The 16389-nt window shown below is 35.1% G+C and overlaps 1 protein-coding gene across 6 annotated transcripts in view; it reads right to left on the bottom strand.

The window, feature by feature from the left end:
• Positions 1–870: 870 nt before the first annotated feature.
• Positions 871–16389, bottom strand: part of LOC106061796 (uncharacterized) — a 77875-nt gene continuing 62356 nt past the window's right edge. For 5 of the 6 annotated variants that reach the window (XM_056022948.1, XM_056022949.1, XM_056022951.1 and 2 more), the window contains exons 2-4: positions 12943–13208; positions 6616–6723; positions 871–5979 (exon numbers count right to left, since the gene is read on the bottom strand). In XM_056022948.1, coding sequence (XP_055878923.1) covers positions 4789–5979; positions 6616–6723; positions 12943–13208 — 1565 coding nt within the window. In that variant the 3' untranslated portion in view covers positions 871–4788. Of the gene's footprint in view, positions 5980–6615; positions 6724–12942; positions 13209–14311; positions 14433–16389 lie in introns of all 6 variants that reach the window. The other variant, XM_056022952.1, reaches the window with a different exon arrangement.

Here is a 16389-nt window from a genome sequence, read left to right on the forward strand (position 1 = left end):
GGTATTGGCCTCAGTGGATGATATTACTGCCTGGGGTATTGGCCTCAGTGGATGATGTTACTGCCTGGGGGCATTGGCCTCAGTGGATGATGTTACTACCTGGGGTATTGGCCTCAGTGGATGATGTTACTGCCTGGGGGCATTGGCCTCAGTGGATGATGTTACTACCTGGGGGTATTGGCCTCAGTGGATGATGTTACTGCCTGGGGGCATTGGCCTCAGTGGATGATGTTACTACCTGGGGTATTGGCCTCAGTTGATGATGTTACTGCCTGGGGTATTGGCCTCAGTGGATGATGTTACTGGCTGGGGTATTGGCCTCAGTGGATGATGTTACTGCCTGGGGGCATTGGCCTCAGTGGATGATGTTACTGGCTGGGGCATTGGCCTCAGTGGATGATGTTACTGCCTGGGGGCATTGGCCTCAGTGGATGATGTTACTACCTGGGGTATTGGCCTCAGTTGATGATGTTACTGCCTGGGGTATTGGCCTCAGTGGATGATGTTACTGGCTGGGGTATTGGCCTCAGTGGATGATGTTACTGCCTGGGGGCATTGGCCTCAGTGGATGATGTTACTGGCTGGGGCATTGGCCTCAGTGGATGATGTTACTGCCTGGGGGCATTGGCCTCAGTGGATGATGCTACTACCTGGGGTATTGGCCTCAGTGGATGATATTACTGCCTGGGGTATTGGCCTCAGTGGATGATGTTACTGCCTGGGGTATTGGCCTCAGTGGATGATGTTACTGCCCGGGGCATTTGGCCTCAGTGGATGATGTTTCTGCCTGGGGCATTGGCCTTGTTGCGATGGGAAGGTCTAAATGCTACAGTTAAGAAAAACACCAGAAAAATATAAAACAAACAGCAATGGCTTTTTCTTCATATTTTATTAGTGTAATTTTATTAGCACTAAACAAAGATGTTCATCTTAATAGATCAATAGTTCAACGAACAGTAAACAGAAACATTATTCTAATATTGCATTCAACATACTGGCTTCCGATCCAAATGTAGTTCTTTGATACAAACATTCTGAAATATGCATGAACTATGTTACCACTTCTGAGGTCATTTAGTCAAGAGTTATCTTTCTCCATTTATCATACCTTCAATAGTCTGCTACACCAGCGAATTTGTTAAAGTACTGCACTGTGCAGAAAGGAAAATAAAGTTGAGATTGAAAAATACAAAGAAAAAAAAAGGGGGGGGGGGATGGATGATCTTGTTGTAATTTCGGTTTTCTGCTACTGTAGAAAGCAGACGAGAAGACCAGGCCAGTGACTAGGGGAATAAAAGCAAATGGTCTGTGTTAGTTTTTTTTTTTTTTTTTTTCAAAACAAAATTATCTTACCCTAAAATAAGCAGACGACAAATACTAATGAAATGTTATTATAGACAGACAGGTTCCTCAATGACCAGTTTATGACAGTTCACGTGTTGCTAGTTAATCCTATGACACGACTGCAATATATGTTTATAGAGTTGAAGTCTATCTTTCTATGCCTAAGTTTACGAGCCCATACTAAGAACAACGCCATAGTTTTTGTTTGGATATAGTTTTACAAACTCTGCCACTGGCCAGAGAATTCTAACTAACCAAAATTGCAAACCTTCCATTAGTGGTAGCTAGTTATCAAACGGAATGGTAGGTCGTCCCCATTTTCCCAGTCAATTAGTTACTTGGGCCGCTTAAGCGGGTCACAGAATAGGTTACAATTTATAGCACAATTACGTGGCCAAAAGGGGGTACTAACTTTATCAGACTAAGAACCACGACGTTACCTGTTCCTCAAGGCCAATGTGCTAATGACAAAGTCAGGTTGGCTACTATATGTAAACAGACATAGACTAGTCAATGAGACTGTTGTTTTATTTACTTATATCACTGCGGAGAACATAATGGTGTTTGGCGATTTCAGCTATTCAGCTAATAAAAAAACAAATACTTGTGATCAGATCTTCAGTTTTTACAGTTTTAAGAATAAAACACTATTCTTAAGTTCCCCATCCATATTTCAAAACAAATAGCTACAAGTTCTTTGCATTCATTCTATTTTTATGTATCACTTCCGGGGTAATCGTGAAATAATGTGACTCACATCTGAACACGCATTTCATTGTTCGATCTAGATTTTAGTCATAATCTTATAGAAAAGTAATCCACCAAGCTGCTCTTACAAGCCCGTTGTGTGGCGTGAATCAAACATTACAAATTTTAAAGGATAACTTTTTTTAAGAGGTTAGTCATTTTAAACACTAGTACAGAGTCCAGATTTAGGTCTACACATCTAGGTCTAGAACAAAGCTTTAATTTTTAAAATAATAGGTCAAGTGTGAAAAAAAAAGAAACTTCTCTGCTGAAAATGTCGCGTTTGTCCTCAAGCTATCAGCACTTTGCACTGTGTGGAGTTTAATGATGAAGTGTAAACTTTGATAGTTGACCATTACAGGGCCGGCCTTAGATAAGCGGAGGCCCTAGACTGCTGCCTAGTTTGCCGATGCCTAAGGCCGGCCCTGACCATGCTCACGTGTTAAGTCTGACATGCCAGCTTCATTTATAACAAAACTGCTATTTAAAAAAAATACTTAGAATAAAACTAGGCCTATAACATACATGTATAATGTAACATAGTCAAGAACAAAAGGTTAAAATACATATGCCATTGTTTACGGTTATATCAATGTATAATATGAAAACTAGTTACATGGTCAGTCACTGTACGATGCAAGGAAAACAAAGGTCATAATGAACCCAATTATACATATACATATAGAAACATATGGCAAGGTGAGACCATATAGGTCAGTGATGGAGGGGGTGTTGATGATACCAGTATGCGAACACTAGTATTAATAATATGTCAATGAGAAACATGAATTTTTGTAGAGAGTATGTATGTGTGTGTGTGTGTGTGTTTGGGGGGGGGTTGACTTCACTCTACAAGCCTCCAAATGATTTCGCTCGAAGTTGGTCACTAAATGAAATAGGGACAGCTTTGTGCGTGACTTGCTAGGTCAAATCTGTTTATTGTATCCATTGGTGATCATTTTATAACGCTTAGTGTTAGGTGCAAAAAAAGGTCCAGGAATGACTAAGTGACCAAAAAATAGAGTTCTTAGATGCATGGTGGACATAAACCTCGTAAACCTTTCCTTGAGTTAGTGTCAGGGTCGAATATAGTTACTGCTGTAATTATTGTCATTGCTAGACAGACTGCCCCCCCAAAAAAACAAAAAAAACAAAACAAAAAACGAACATACTAGAAGGAAAAAAAATTCAGAATGGAATGGTGGGGAAGGGTTAATGGAGGATTCAGAAAATAAACAAAGGAATGAAATAACTCTGTTAGTATCTCAGGTATCTGAACGACTGATAAAATACATACAAGTCAGAGTGTACACATGAGTTCAGTACAAGTGTCTATACACAGAACCAACAAGTGGTTGAAGTATATGTACACACATTATTGTACATTATTTACACATACAACATAGGCCTACAACTGGATTGATTCATAGAAACAAAGTGTAAATGTGTACACGTTTTCAGATTAACTAAGAGTAATTCTAGAACACACCTACAACTTAGCTTGTATCCCAACTTGGAACCAAGCAGGTCGTGACTTGGCCACACAATGTCATGGTAAGAGTAAACAAAACAAAAAAAAACATCTCATTTTTCATGAATGTTCAGATTATAAACAAGGGTTTATGTAGGCCAATAACATGAACAAGCAATGAATATACATTCGTAAAGAAATTCTTGTCATCTACATTAAAAAAACTGTAACAAACATAACATACTGTCAAGAACATATTTACATATAAATCTAGATTCTATATTTCTTTCTGCAGAACCATATATATATATATATATATATACGGTATATATAGTTGTGGGTCCAAACCGCTGAGATCAGTGGCTTTGGAGGAAAGCAGTAATCGGTTTGACGTTGAAATGACTGGAAATTCGATCACTCAAAACGGTGTGTTGCTCTGGCACTTCAATGTTTAGTTTATGATTAAGTCTTTTAAACCACCTATAACAGACTCATAACTACAGCTAACGCAGTTATAGACTTCTTTAAGACTGAGCTAATTGGGCCGCGAAGATGAAATCTTCAGGGGCATGTTATTTTAAAGAACATTTGTATTCGAGATTCGTTCAGCTCTTTTAATGCTATTCAGCGGTTCTCAACCTTTTATGCTCGGCGACCCCTTTATACAATCCCCCACTCTGCCGCGGCCCCTGGCTAATTTTCAATCGACCCTCAGAGGGGTCGCGACCCACAGGTTGAGAACCCATGCTATAGAGCTACACCGTTTTTAATACAGCTAGAATCAGCTAGAACATTCTGAGCAGCTAGGGAGAAGGCAAGAGGGAAAACAGAATCATTGGACAATTTGATTAAAATCTTAGCATAACACTGAACAATTAGAAAGCGTTGTAAGTGGCTAGGTACTTAGGTTCATAGCTGTCAGGTGGCGGTGTATTGACTTTTCAAGGGACAAAACACTGATGATAAATTGGGAGGTACTTCTTCTGTTAAGTGTAACTGTAGTTACAAACAACAGTGTAGCATTCTTAGAGACTAATATATATAGTTGTTTTTTTTTTTGTTATGGTTTTCAGTCATAAGAACACTGCGGCTAGAGTTTAGAAAGGGAGGTAAGGACCAGAAGGTTGACAAACTAAATAAAAAGTTATGTCACAGCTTAATTAAAAAGTGGGTCACTATAATTCTGTTTGCACCCTAAATGTTTATAGACAGAATTTCGACTACAGTCAAAATAAAACGCTACTGCTGACATGCTGCTCCTGGAAGTGATCTGCCAATTGAAACGTGTCGGCCTCTGCAGCAACGGAGCTGGTTGGAGAGTACTGTGTAAAATACCTGGCCTCGTCCAATGGAGCGAAGCCTTGTAGAATGGGCGGAGACTCCGGCAGACCGTGACTGGCAGGGGATGGCACGCTCGGGGGAGGGCTGATAGAGGATGTCGACTGGAGCCCGCCGTAAGGGGAGGGGACTGACACGCAGGAGGAAGTGCGCCTGATTGGAGGTCTGGCTGGGTTCTCCTTCGAACCGCATGGGGAGATAAGCCCCTCGTTGCCCAGAATGTATGTCATCGTCTGGGATGGCGTGCTTGGCAATGACGTGGGCGGGGGAAAGGAGGGTGACACTGGGGAAAGAGGGGTCAGCGGTGATGGGGGACAGGCTTGGAGGAACTGATCAGAATCTTCCATGGGGTATTCACTGAAGCTGGTTTCCTGCTCTGTTTCACTCAAGAAGTTGTAGTTCTCCAGAAAGTCATTCCCTGCCTCCACGGATTCGTCCGTCTCCAGTCTCTCGTTGATGGTGCTTTGCGATGCAGCGTCGGACATAGTGTCATTCAAGGGCTTGTAGGTCATGAAGACCGCCAGGACATCGTCACTCACGCTGGATTGGTCAGCGGCCATCTCACTGCACTGGCTGAATCCCTGGAAGGCAGATGTTCTAGGCAACAAGTAGGGGAAATAACGGGGTGACGCTGGCATCTCAGAGCCGTTGCCTTGTGAACCTGACATGTCACCTTGTGTATCTAACTCAGGCGAGATAAACTGCTGAGTGTAATGCTCTGGCAATATGGATCCATCCGGAAAGCACCCAACGCCTTCAGGAAAGCTTCCAGAAGGTCCCGCGAACTCGGCGACTCTGTTCTGGACCCCTGACAAATATTCCGAGCTTTTCTCTCTGGTGAACGGGTAAGGGCGTTTCCTGATTTCCTTCGGGGGCGTCTCGAAGGACGTGAGAGGCAAGTGTCTTAAAGCTTCAGGCTCGGCGCCATGCGTCATGGGTTCAAAGTTTGGCTTCACTTTAAGACACTGATCGCTTCGAAGGTGCTCGTCCAAATATCTCTGCAGTTGAGACACGATGAAGTTCAGCCTGAGCACTTCGTCTCTTAGACGCTGGTTTTCCTTTCTTTTATTATCTGTAATCTGTTCAACGAAAATGAAATGTAAAGTTTTAAAGCATTGCATGGAAGTCAAAGGCAATGGGAAGTGTATTAATAGAATTGTAACCCCGGATAACACGATGGCGCCCATCTCTCCAGCAGTGTAGTCAGGTTACACATGAAGAGTGATTGGGACACATCCGAGTAGAAATTACGCGAGCACCCGATTAGAAAAAGGTTTGGGCAGGGCCATTGTAAATATTAAATCTAACAGACACACTACATAGGAATCGATACATGCCACATAGCCTAACCCAATGCTCAAATAATAATGTGCCCCCCCCCCCCACACACACACAAAATACCACACACACCAGATTCAAATACCTCACTTAAGCAGACACATACCTTGGCCTCACTGAAAACAAACATGCACATCAGCCTCACTCAAACAAATATATATCAAGGCCTCACTCAAACAAATATATATCAAGGCCTCACTCAAACAGAATTTCTAAGAACACATACCTCGGCCTCACTGAAAACAAAACATGCACGTCAGCCTCACTCAAACAGATATATATATCAAGGCCTCACTCAAACAGATATATATCAAGGCCTCACTCAAACAGATATATAATGAAGGCCTCACTCAAAAAGAGTTTCTAAGAACACCTACCTCTGCCTCACTCAGGCTCTTCATCTTTCTCTTTTCCCTGCACTTTTTGGCTGCCTTACGATTCTGCTCTTTCCTTCTCTCTTTCTTCCTCATCTCCTCTTCCGTCAACTGGGGAAACAGCAGAACGTGTTAGACTTTAGGCACAACAGCTCATACTAATGCTGTTTACTATCAGAACTAAACAGCTGAATTCCCATGTTTACTATAATCAGAACAGAACAACTGAAGTCTTATGTTTACCATAAAAATGTCACAATAAAACAGCCCGTCAAGCCTTTTTTTTTTAAATACGGACGTATCTCCAAAGAAGAAGATAATTACGTCCTACACGTATCCATGTGTCAATCTATAGTCTTGCATGTTAGTGACTTAAACTATAAGTTAGTGGCTTTATTGGCTGATTCAGGCAACCCCTTACATGCTCTAATTGCATTAGGGAAGAAAGAGCTTCCTAGCATAAGGAATTTAATAAGTGCTAATATCTTTGTATTTTTCGAATTATTTCATAATGTTGTGCTTTTCGTATTTGTAAATTATGGTTCAGTGCCTTTTGCATAACTGCTTCTTTATTTTTTAGTATTCTGTCCTAGAGTGTCCAGCTTTTAGTGATTTTACTAATGGTGTTACTCTAGTCAAATGTGAATATTCATTTATTATGAGCCTCAAGGCTCTTTAACGTCTGTTTCTTACTTTTGTTTTTTTTTTTGAGTGGAGGAGTCCCAAACAGAGGATGCATATTTTGTTCACAAAAACTTCTTTTATGTATACAGAGCTTAAGTTATTTCATTGTCTGTATTTATACTTAGAACTCTGAAGAGCATTGTGTGGCTTGAAAAGTAAGAATGTAGCTCAGTGCTACTGATTTACTTATAGGTAAATGATGCTGATAGATCTAGGCAAGTGATGCTGGTAGATCTAGGCAAGTGATGCTGATAGATCTAGGCAAGTGATGCTGATAGATCTGGGCAAGTGATGCTGATAGATCTAGGTAAGTGATGGAACAGCTGTAATTAAATATAAGGTTAATTTATGTATCCATTATAGATCAGTGAGTAACTACTGTAAATGGCAGTGAATGTCGCGTTGTTCATTAGTAACTTGTCTGTCATAGATAAGGGAACGTTGTTCTGTTGTTAATTAAACTGTAGACTGTATGAGACTTTGTTTAAAAAAAAATATTTTTTTAATATGAGATTTTGATATATTACAAAAAAAAAAAAAGATTGTGTTTGTGATTAGTTGAGTGAAATAAATTTGTTCTGTCATTAAATAGTATACATTAGTCTATATATTTTATAATGGGAAATTTTGGAAGTAAAATGTGAGTATAATTTAAAAATCTGAGATTTATAATTATTAAATTAATATGAGATATATTTCTTGACAATAAAAATATGATAGTTTTAAAACAAATCACTTAACAATATGAAATGATATGTTATTCAACAATATGATATTTGTTTGTCTTTAAATATAAGACATTTTGTTATTTTATTATATGATTTTTTTTTGTCGATAAATAATATGACATTGATTAACACTAAACAATATGATATTTACTTGTTCAATTTGAGAGACTTTGTTGTTTAATAATGATATTTGTTTTCTGTTTAACAATGATATTTGTTTGTTGTTAAATATGAAATTAATTAGTTGTTTATTGGTATAAGTCTCATTTGTCATTAAATAATATGACATGTATTTGTAGGTAAAAGAGGTTAGAATTAATTTCGTGTGAAGAAAAACAAATTTCTTTGATTTACAAGAAATCAAGTTTTTATTAGTCATTAAAAAAAAAAAGTCTGTGTCTTTACATTGAATAAAATTTGTCATTAAAAAAAATGATATATATTTGTCACTTAGCAATATGATATTGATATGTCGCTAAAGAAAATGGGATTTGTCATGAAATAAAATGATATATATTTGTCTCTTAGTAATATGATATTTATTTATCATTTAAAAAAATGAGATTTATTTGTTGTAAAATAAAATGATATTTAATTGTCGCTTATTAATATGATATTCATTTATTGTTTAAAAAAATGAAATTTATTTGTCGTAAAATCAAATGATATTTAATTGTCCATTAGTAATATGATATTCATTTATCGTTTAAAAAAATGTAATTTATTTGCCGTAAAATAAAATGATATTTAAATGTCTCTTAGTAATATGATATTCATTTATCGTTTAAGAAAATGAAATTTATTTGTCATAAAATAAAATGATATTTAATTGTCCATTAGTAATATGATATTCATTTATCGTTAAAAAAAAATGAAATTTATTTGTCGTAAAATAACATGTTATTTAATTGTCGCTTAGTAATATGATATTCATTCATTGTTTAAAAAAATGAAATTTATTTGTCGTAATATAAAATTATATATATTTGTCTCTTAGTAATATGATATTCATTTATCGTTTAAAATATGATATTTATTTATTTATTTATTATTATTTATTTATTTGTCGTAAAATAAAACGATATGTATGTATCGCTTAGTAATATGATATTCATTTATCGTTTAAAAAATGATATTTATTTGTCGTAAAATAAAATGATATGTATGTATCACTTAGTATTATGATATTCATTTATCGTTTAAAAAAAAATGAAATTTATTTGTCCTAAACTAAAATGATATTTAATTGTCGCTTAGTAATATGATATTCATTCATTGTTTAAGAAAATGAAATTTATTTGTCGTAAAATGAAATTATATATATTTGTCTCTTAGTAATATGATATTCATTTATCGTTTAAAAAATGATATTTATTTGTCGAAAAATAAAACGATATGTATGTATCGCTTAGTAATATGATATTCATTTATCGTTTTAAAAAAATGAAATTTATTTGTCTTAAACTAAAATGATATTTAATTGTCGCTTAGTAATATGATATTCATTCATTGTTTAAGAAAATGAAATTTATTTGTCGTAAAATGAAATTATATATATTTGTCTCCTAGTAATATGATATTCATTTATCATTTAATAAAATGATATTTATTTGTCGTAAAATAAAACAATATGTATGTGTCGCTTAGTAATACGATATTCATTTTATTGCTTAAAAAATGAAATGTATTTGTAGTTCAATAAATTATAGGCATTTCTTATTTTATTAGTAATAAGAAATTTATTTATCATTTAACAATATGAGATTCCTATGTCGTTAAATATATGTATACTTATTTATCACTAAATAATAAAAATAATATGAGATATAATCATTGTTTTACAAAACAAGATTTCTAAAACAAGATTTCTTTTCCTAAAGTATATGAGATTTTCTTTTCATTTAATAATATATTTTTATTGGTCCTTTTATATCAGTTTAATATTTTTTTGTTTTGTTTTGTTAGTGAAAAATAAAAGTTGTATCTTCATTGAATATTTGTTTCGCCCTTTTGTAATGGGAGATATATGTATTGATAAAGAATGTAGGAGTTATTTGTCTTTTAATGATATCATTTTTTTTGGTCATTAAATAAGAACATAAAAGTGGTATTTTTGTTTTCACTGAATCAAATTATTTCTATATGCTGTAAGTGTAATATGAGATTTAGGTATTAATGATTAGTATGAGATAAATATACCATTAAAAAATTTGAGTTTTTTATTTTTCTTATCTTATAGATTACAGACGTTACTGAAAAAAAAAAAAAAAAGAAGAATTGCTTGTATGCATTTTATGTGTAAATCTAGTCATGCATGTTAATCAATGAATATGTTTTACACTTTTTTTTACTTAAATTTTGTCTTTCAATTTAAAAATTATCTGTTGTGGTAACACATACACAACATCATTTGGCTTTGAATAATAATAGTTTTATTTGTTGCAAAAAAAACAAACAAACAAACAACAGCTTAGGTCTATTGAATAATACAATTATTTTTTTTAATTAACAAAGACAAATGTAAACAAAGTAAATGTGTGACACTGTATTTTTTTTTTGTAAATAAGTTTATGTTTTTCTAAGTATTTAATAAGTTTCTGTTTCTGTTTTTAACTTTGCCAAAAATAAATTTGTACAATGTTGAACACCAGTTTTTCAAGTGAGTTAATTTTTATTTAAAAAAACAACCCAGCCTTACATACTTGCGAAATTCCATTAAATATTTTGAGTAAAACAAAAAAATAAAATAAAGTATCACAACAAAGCTGGCTATTTTGTTTTTACCCATTACGCAACTCACAGTCTAATGGGACGTGGAAAAGGGGAAGGGGTTAAATGTGACCCCCCCCGAAAAAAAAATCCAAATTCGGAAATTGCCGTACAATTATTCTTGCGTTTAAGAATGGCTAAATCTGTGAAAGATATTTGCTTTCCCGCTAGAAAAGAAATATTCTAAGCTTACTGATTCCCCAAATTGAAATTCGGTAATTTCCTTCATCATAAAAATAAATGTGTTATATTTAGCTGGTATTGTTAACCAATAACAAATAAATGTTCCATTGAGACAATGGAGTGAGTGTGTTTATATAGTGACTGACGGTGGTTATAGCGATTGGTTGTGAATGATGCAGCATAGGTGGCATTGTCGTCACTTGATCTCAGGGGAGATGACTCTAGAACGTGAGACTGAAAGGTTGTGTTAGTGTAGTGAGTTAGATTTTGTTAAAAAAATATATTATTACTAAAGTCTACTACATTTATTTCACTCATCAGTAGTTGATTTTGTCTATAGGCTACTATAAATAAAGTTTTATTTCGTATTGTCCACGAAATGAAGTGATTCAAGTTATTTAAAGTTTTATTAGTTAAGATATAGACTCTAGATCTACTACGCCTACAATGGTTTAGTTGTTTACCAGCAGTTTGGTGCTACAAGTCAACAACCGGTAACAACAATTTGTATTTAGCATTTTGTGCTAATCTCACCGGTTTCTGTGGGCTGACAGATTACATACAATGCTCGATACTCCTTACCCCTTTTCTCATATGCTCATAAATCCAGAAACTATTTGGTAGACCTTGATCTAGCCTTTCTACTTCTAAGTTATACATGATGGTTGATGCAATAGCATAATAATTATTAATAAAATTGAAAATCTGGAGCTAGATCTACATACAGACCTGCACATGGCACAGACTAGACTAGTTGAAATATATATCTAGATCTGCTTTGTTATGTTAAATATTTGTTCTATGATGAATTTTCAAGCAGATCTAGAGTTTTAGACTCTATATATCTAGATCTGCAAGGTTGTCATTGCCGGAAGTGGTAATGGATGTAAGCACTCCACTACCTATAAAATGCTTCCTAATGGCATGCGTCTCAAATAGCCTCAGACAACCAGTCTAACTCCTGGCCTTCACGTGTGGCTCAGATTTTGAGTCCGGCGGAACTGTTCTCACTAACAGAGGAAGGGGCAAAGGCGAGTAACTGGCGCCTTAACCAGTAAGCTTTGGGCAGGAGGGGCTCATTAGCCATGGCTGGCTACCCACCTAGGAGAAGGAAAACTTTGAATTCGAACCTCTGTTGCCTTGCAGCTATACCCAATCATGGGAAAGGCTTCAGGAGTCAACCATGACCAAAAATCAGGAGCTGGCGACCCTAAGGCAGTTTGCAGCACCCAGTGCTACACTCTGGCAGAACCTGCGACGCCGCTGACCCCAAACTGTATCGGCACTGCCGTTCCCTTGGATACATCAGCTGCGTGGAGTGGGGGGAACTGATGTGTGGGTGACATCGTTCCGACCACAGCTAATGCCCAGGCATTCATCTCATTTCCATGAGATGATCCATAGTCGCTTTTCGCGACTGAAGGAGGCCATATATTATGTATATAGATAGATCTATGACAGATTTAGACTCATCCTCATGCCTTAAACTCCTAGATCTGAATATATATTTAGATATAATCTTTAGGCCTATCTTATCTAGATATCTAGATCTACTTTGAAAATATTTAAATAGATCTACAGCATAGACAGATCAATAGATTAGACCTAGTCATTTATAAATCTAGATTCTACATCTATGCGAGTATGAACTTACAATCTACTATCTAGATATAGTTTAAATCTAGAAGCCTACTTATGAAAACAGCTGAAGTAAGAGGTTCTCAAAATTTTGGGTAGTCTATCTGGCAATAGATCTACGTATAAAAATGTAGCTCACACAATAGCTGATAGGTCTAGGTCACAGTGTAGGTTAAGATCTAGATCTAAATCTAGCCAATCAAGCCGATCTATAATCTAGATCTCTTCTCAGGTCTTGTATTTATAGATCTAGATTTAGATCTAGGTTTAGATATAATCTAGATCTAGTTTAAAATGGTATACCATACGGTTCTAAAAAAAAAAATACCTCATAATTCTTAGGCACATCTGAGGTCGTGTCAATCTCCGGCTCCCCTTTCTTCAGCCGTTTGGCCAGGATGTAAAAACGAAGCTCTTCCTTCAGGATTGGCGTGACCTGATTCGTTCTCTCCGTTTCTTGCCACGCCCTCTGAAGCCGCGGGTCCGGTGTGCTCGAGTTGAACACATTGCTGGGTAAATTAGCACACAGCATGGCCATGGTCGCTTCATCGTAGTCCTCGTTATTGTCGTTGGTCTCCATGCCAGGCGACACTTCTGAAAATAGAAAGATATTGACTAAAAAGAAGTAAGAACACTGCAAAAAGAACGACAAACGCGTGTAAATGCAGTACTCCACATCGCAGTGAACAATTTGTCTCGTCACCGCCACTGTGTATAGGAACGACTCTCTCGCGCTGCGCGCGTGCCGTGTTAGCAACAGGGGAGGGAAATCGAGCGTCCTGTATGGCCGTTCATGTCAATCGATGACGCAACGGTGCGGGAAGGGGAAAACAAGGTCTGACCGAGCTAAACAGACTAGATCTAGGAACAAACATGTTGTTTTTCTTGTGGATTTTTCCCCCCCTGTGTGGTTGCTATCAAAGATGAGTAACACATTTAAGCATAGCCAAAGTTGTCTAGAGCTAGTAAAACACAGCACTTTAGCTTTAGCAGACTGCTTCCGGCCAACTGTTTCACATTAAAAGTCCACTGACCAGATATATTTAACCAACAAAACAAATTATTTATTTTTTTTTAAAAGGAAGCAATTTCTTTCCCATATAATTCATGTGTGTGAGTATCAACCGTGTTCTGATAATAGATATATATTTATGACATTCTGATGATGTACATATAATGTTTAATTTTATTTTTTAAACACTAAACCAAAATTAAATTAGAAAAGAGGCCAATACAGAAACAGAATGACAATTTTAGAGAATGTCCATTCAGATCTAGTTTAGATTAAGTCTTAGATCTAAATGTTTTTTCTTCAATGCTGCTATTACAGTAAAACATTTAATCTTGAGGTCATTTTTGTTTGTTTCATTTTGTCAATATTGTCTATAACGAGGAACTGTGTGTATAAGTGAAAATATCACAAAGAATAGGGAAACATTATATTTACAGTCCTTTTTTTTTTTTTTTTTTTTTGGTGTGGCTGGCTGTATGCTATTGATGCATTTAAATAGGCTATATATTTTAGAGACCTTGCCAGCCCTATATTTCTTATTTCATATGCTGGCTGGCTGTTTGCTATTGACGCATTTAAATAGGCTATATATTTAAGAGACCTTGCCAGCCCTATATTTCTTATTTCATATGCTGGCTGGCTGTATGCTATTGACGCATTTAAATAGGCTATATATTTTACTCACCTTGCCAGCCCTATATTTCTTATTTCATCTGCTAGGACAAATACTTAAAAGTGTTCCTTTGTTTCTCTTGTGCCGAGAAATCATGGAATGGGTTGCCTGAATCAGCCAGGAAAACCAGGACCTAGCAGAGTTTAAGTCTCTGATTAATGTTTAGGACCTAATTATTTTCTGTTTTGTTTTCTGTAAAATAAGATTTAGGCCCTACTGCCATGTCCTTAGATTTTACTGAACTTGCAAGCACTTCATACTACCACTATAGACCTACGTCCTATATTTCAATGACCTTGCCAGCACTCTATAGGCCTACTATAGGACTACGTCCTAGATATTTACTGACTTTGCCAGCACTCAATACTACATAGACCTACGTCCTAGATTTTTTCTGACCTAGCTAGCACTGTACGCAACAACTATATACGTAAGGCCTAAATTTTAATATATAATTATTAGTAGTATTTTTTTTTTGGTTGACAATTTAACTTCAAATATATAGTCAAAACTTTGCCAACTATATTACAGAGGTGAGGAACACTTTATTTCTACATTTCTTAACGTGATCGTAAAATACAATTTAAAAAAAGAATTATAATGTAGTTATTCTATCAATTCTTACAAAAAAAAAAATTGATTTTATGTTTACAGTATTGTTTATGTTTTCATATTAATTTGTCAGCTTATTGATCTTGGTATAATACTTATACTTTAAACTTTACTAGGTAATTTGTGAGTACTCACTATTTTAGTATGAACATAAGGTCTAAGATTACAGTGTCTTGGTAACACGACTACCCCAATTACAGTGCCCCACTCAAAGTTATATCAAATGGCATGTATAAGTATAAGATTCCTGGGTTACTTCAAACTAAATTCTTTTGAGAATTCTGTATTCATATAATGTAGCAGACCGCTATATAGCTGTTTTATAATCTCGCGTATAAACTATGGCTGTATCTCACTCTAAACAAATAATCTTTTTGTTGGGCTCTGTTTCTTTAGATGCACTTCAACTGGTCTAGCTTTCAAATGCATACATTTGTTTTATCTTATCTTATCTTATCTTATCTTATCTTATCTTATCTTATCTTATTTTATTGTGTTCAATTATAAATCCCTCGACCGTCTCGCTTTTTTTTTTTTGTCGTTACTTAAGTTGTAAAAAAATTATGCTATCAATTATAACTATACTGTTTTTTTTTTTTTTTTTTTAAATCTTACTTAACATTCTTTTTAAATTGTAGTTTATTAATTTTTTTATATTATTTTTTTTTTGTAAGTTAATGTATAGAAGTAGAGATGGATGATTTAAACAGAACACATACCAGTAGTAAAATTATATTTTAGCTTTTTTAAATTTATTTTTTTTAATTATAAAAAAGACGTATGTTTTAATGCATTATTATTAAACCAATTTTATTCCTTTAATGAGCACTATTTGAATCTATCACCCACACTAATGTTCATAACCAGGTCACCACGTGTATATATATATATATATATATATATATATATATATATATATATATATATATAGTCTAATTACATTTATTTTTTACATATTTTTTTTTCAACAGATAAATTTACACGAAAGCATATAATGGCTATAATAATGTAGGCCGGCTGTTTCTTTGACAATCAGTGCTTCATCCTAGAGCTTGGCAATCTATTCTCAGCGCGCCCCTGTGCTTGTTATGATTAGATACTAATTGTTTGTTATGACAAGATGAAGAGGGGCGAGGGAGGTGTGTTGCCGAGGATGTGGGTCGAAATAAATCAAACACTCAAACGAACACTTTTGTTTGGGTTTATGAAAGCGTGCTCTGCAGTTAAACTTTGCAGGGTTTGTATTCGTATAACAGTACTGGGACATTGAAACAATGAGATTTGAATGGGGGAATACTTTCATTTAAGATGATTTTAAAATATAGTATAAGGTACTATAAAAATATAATTAACAAAAACATTCATATGATATAGGCTACACAAATGAAAAAAAAAACTTAATAGAGAAAAAAAAATCAATGATTTTATTAAGAAAAAAAAAAGAACTACATCTCTATTATCTTGACATAGGTTTGTAA

The sequence above is a fragment of the Biomphalaria glabrata genome, chromosome 3, assembly GCF_947242115.1.
Source record: "Biomphalaria glabrata chromosome 3, xgBioGlab47.1, whole genome shotgun sequence".
Lineage (NCBI taxonomy): Eukaryota > Metazoa > Mollusca > Gastropoda > Planorbidae > Biomphalaria > Biomphalaria glabrata.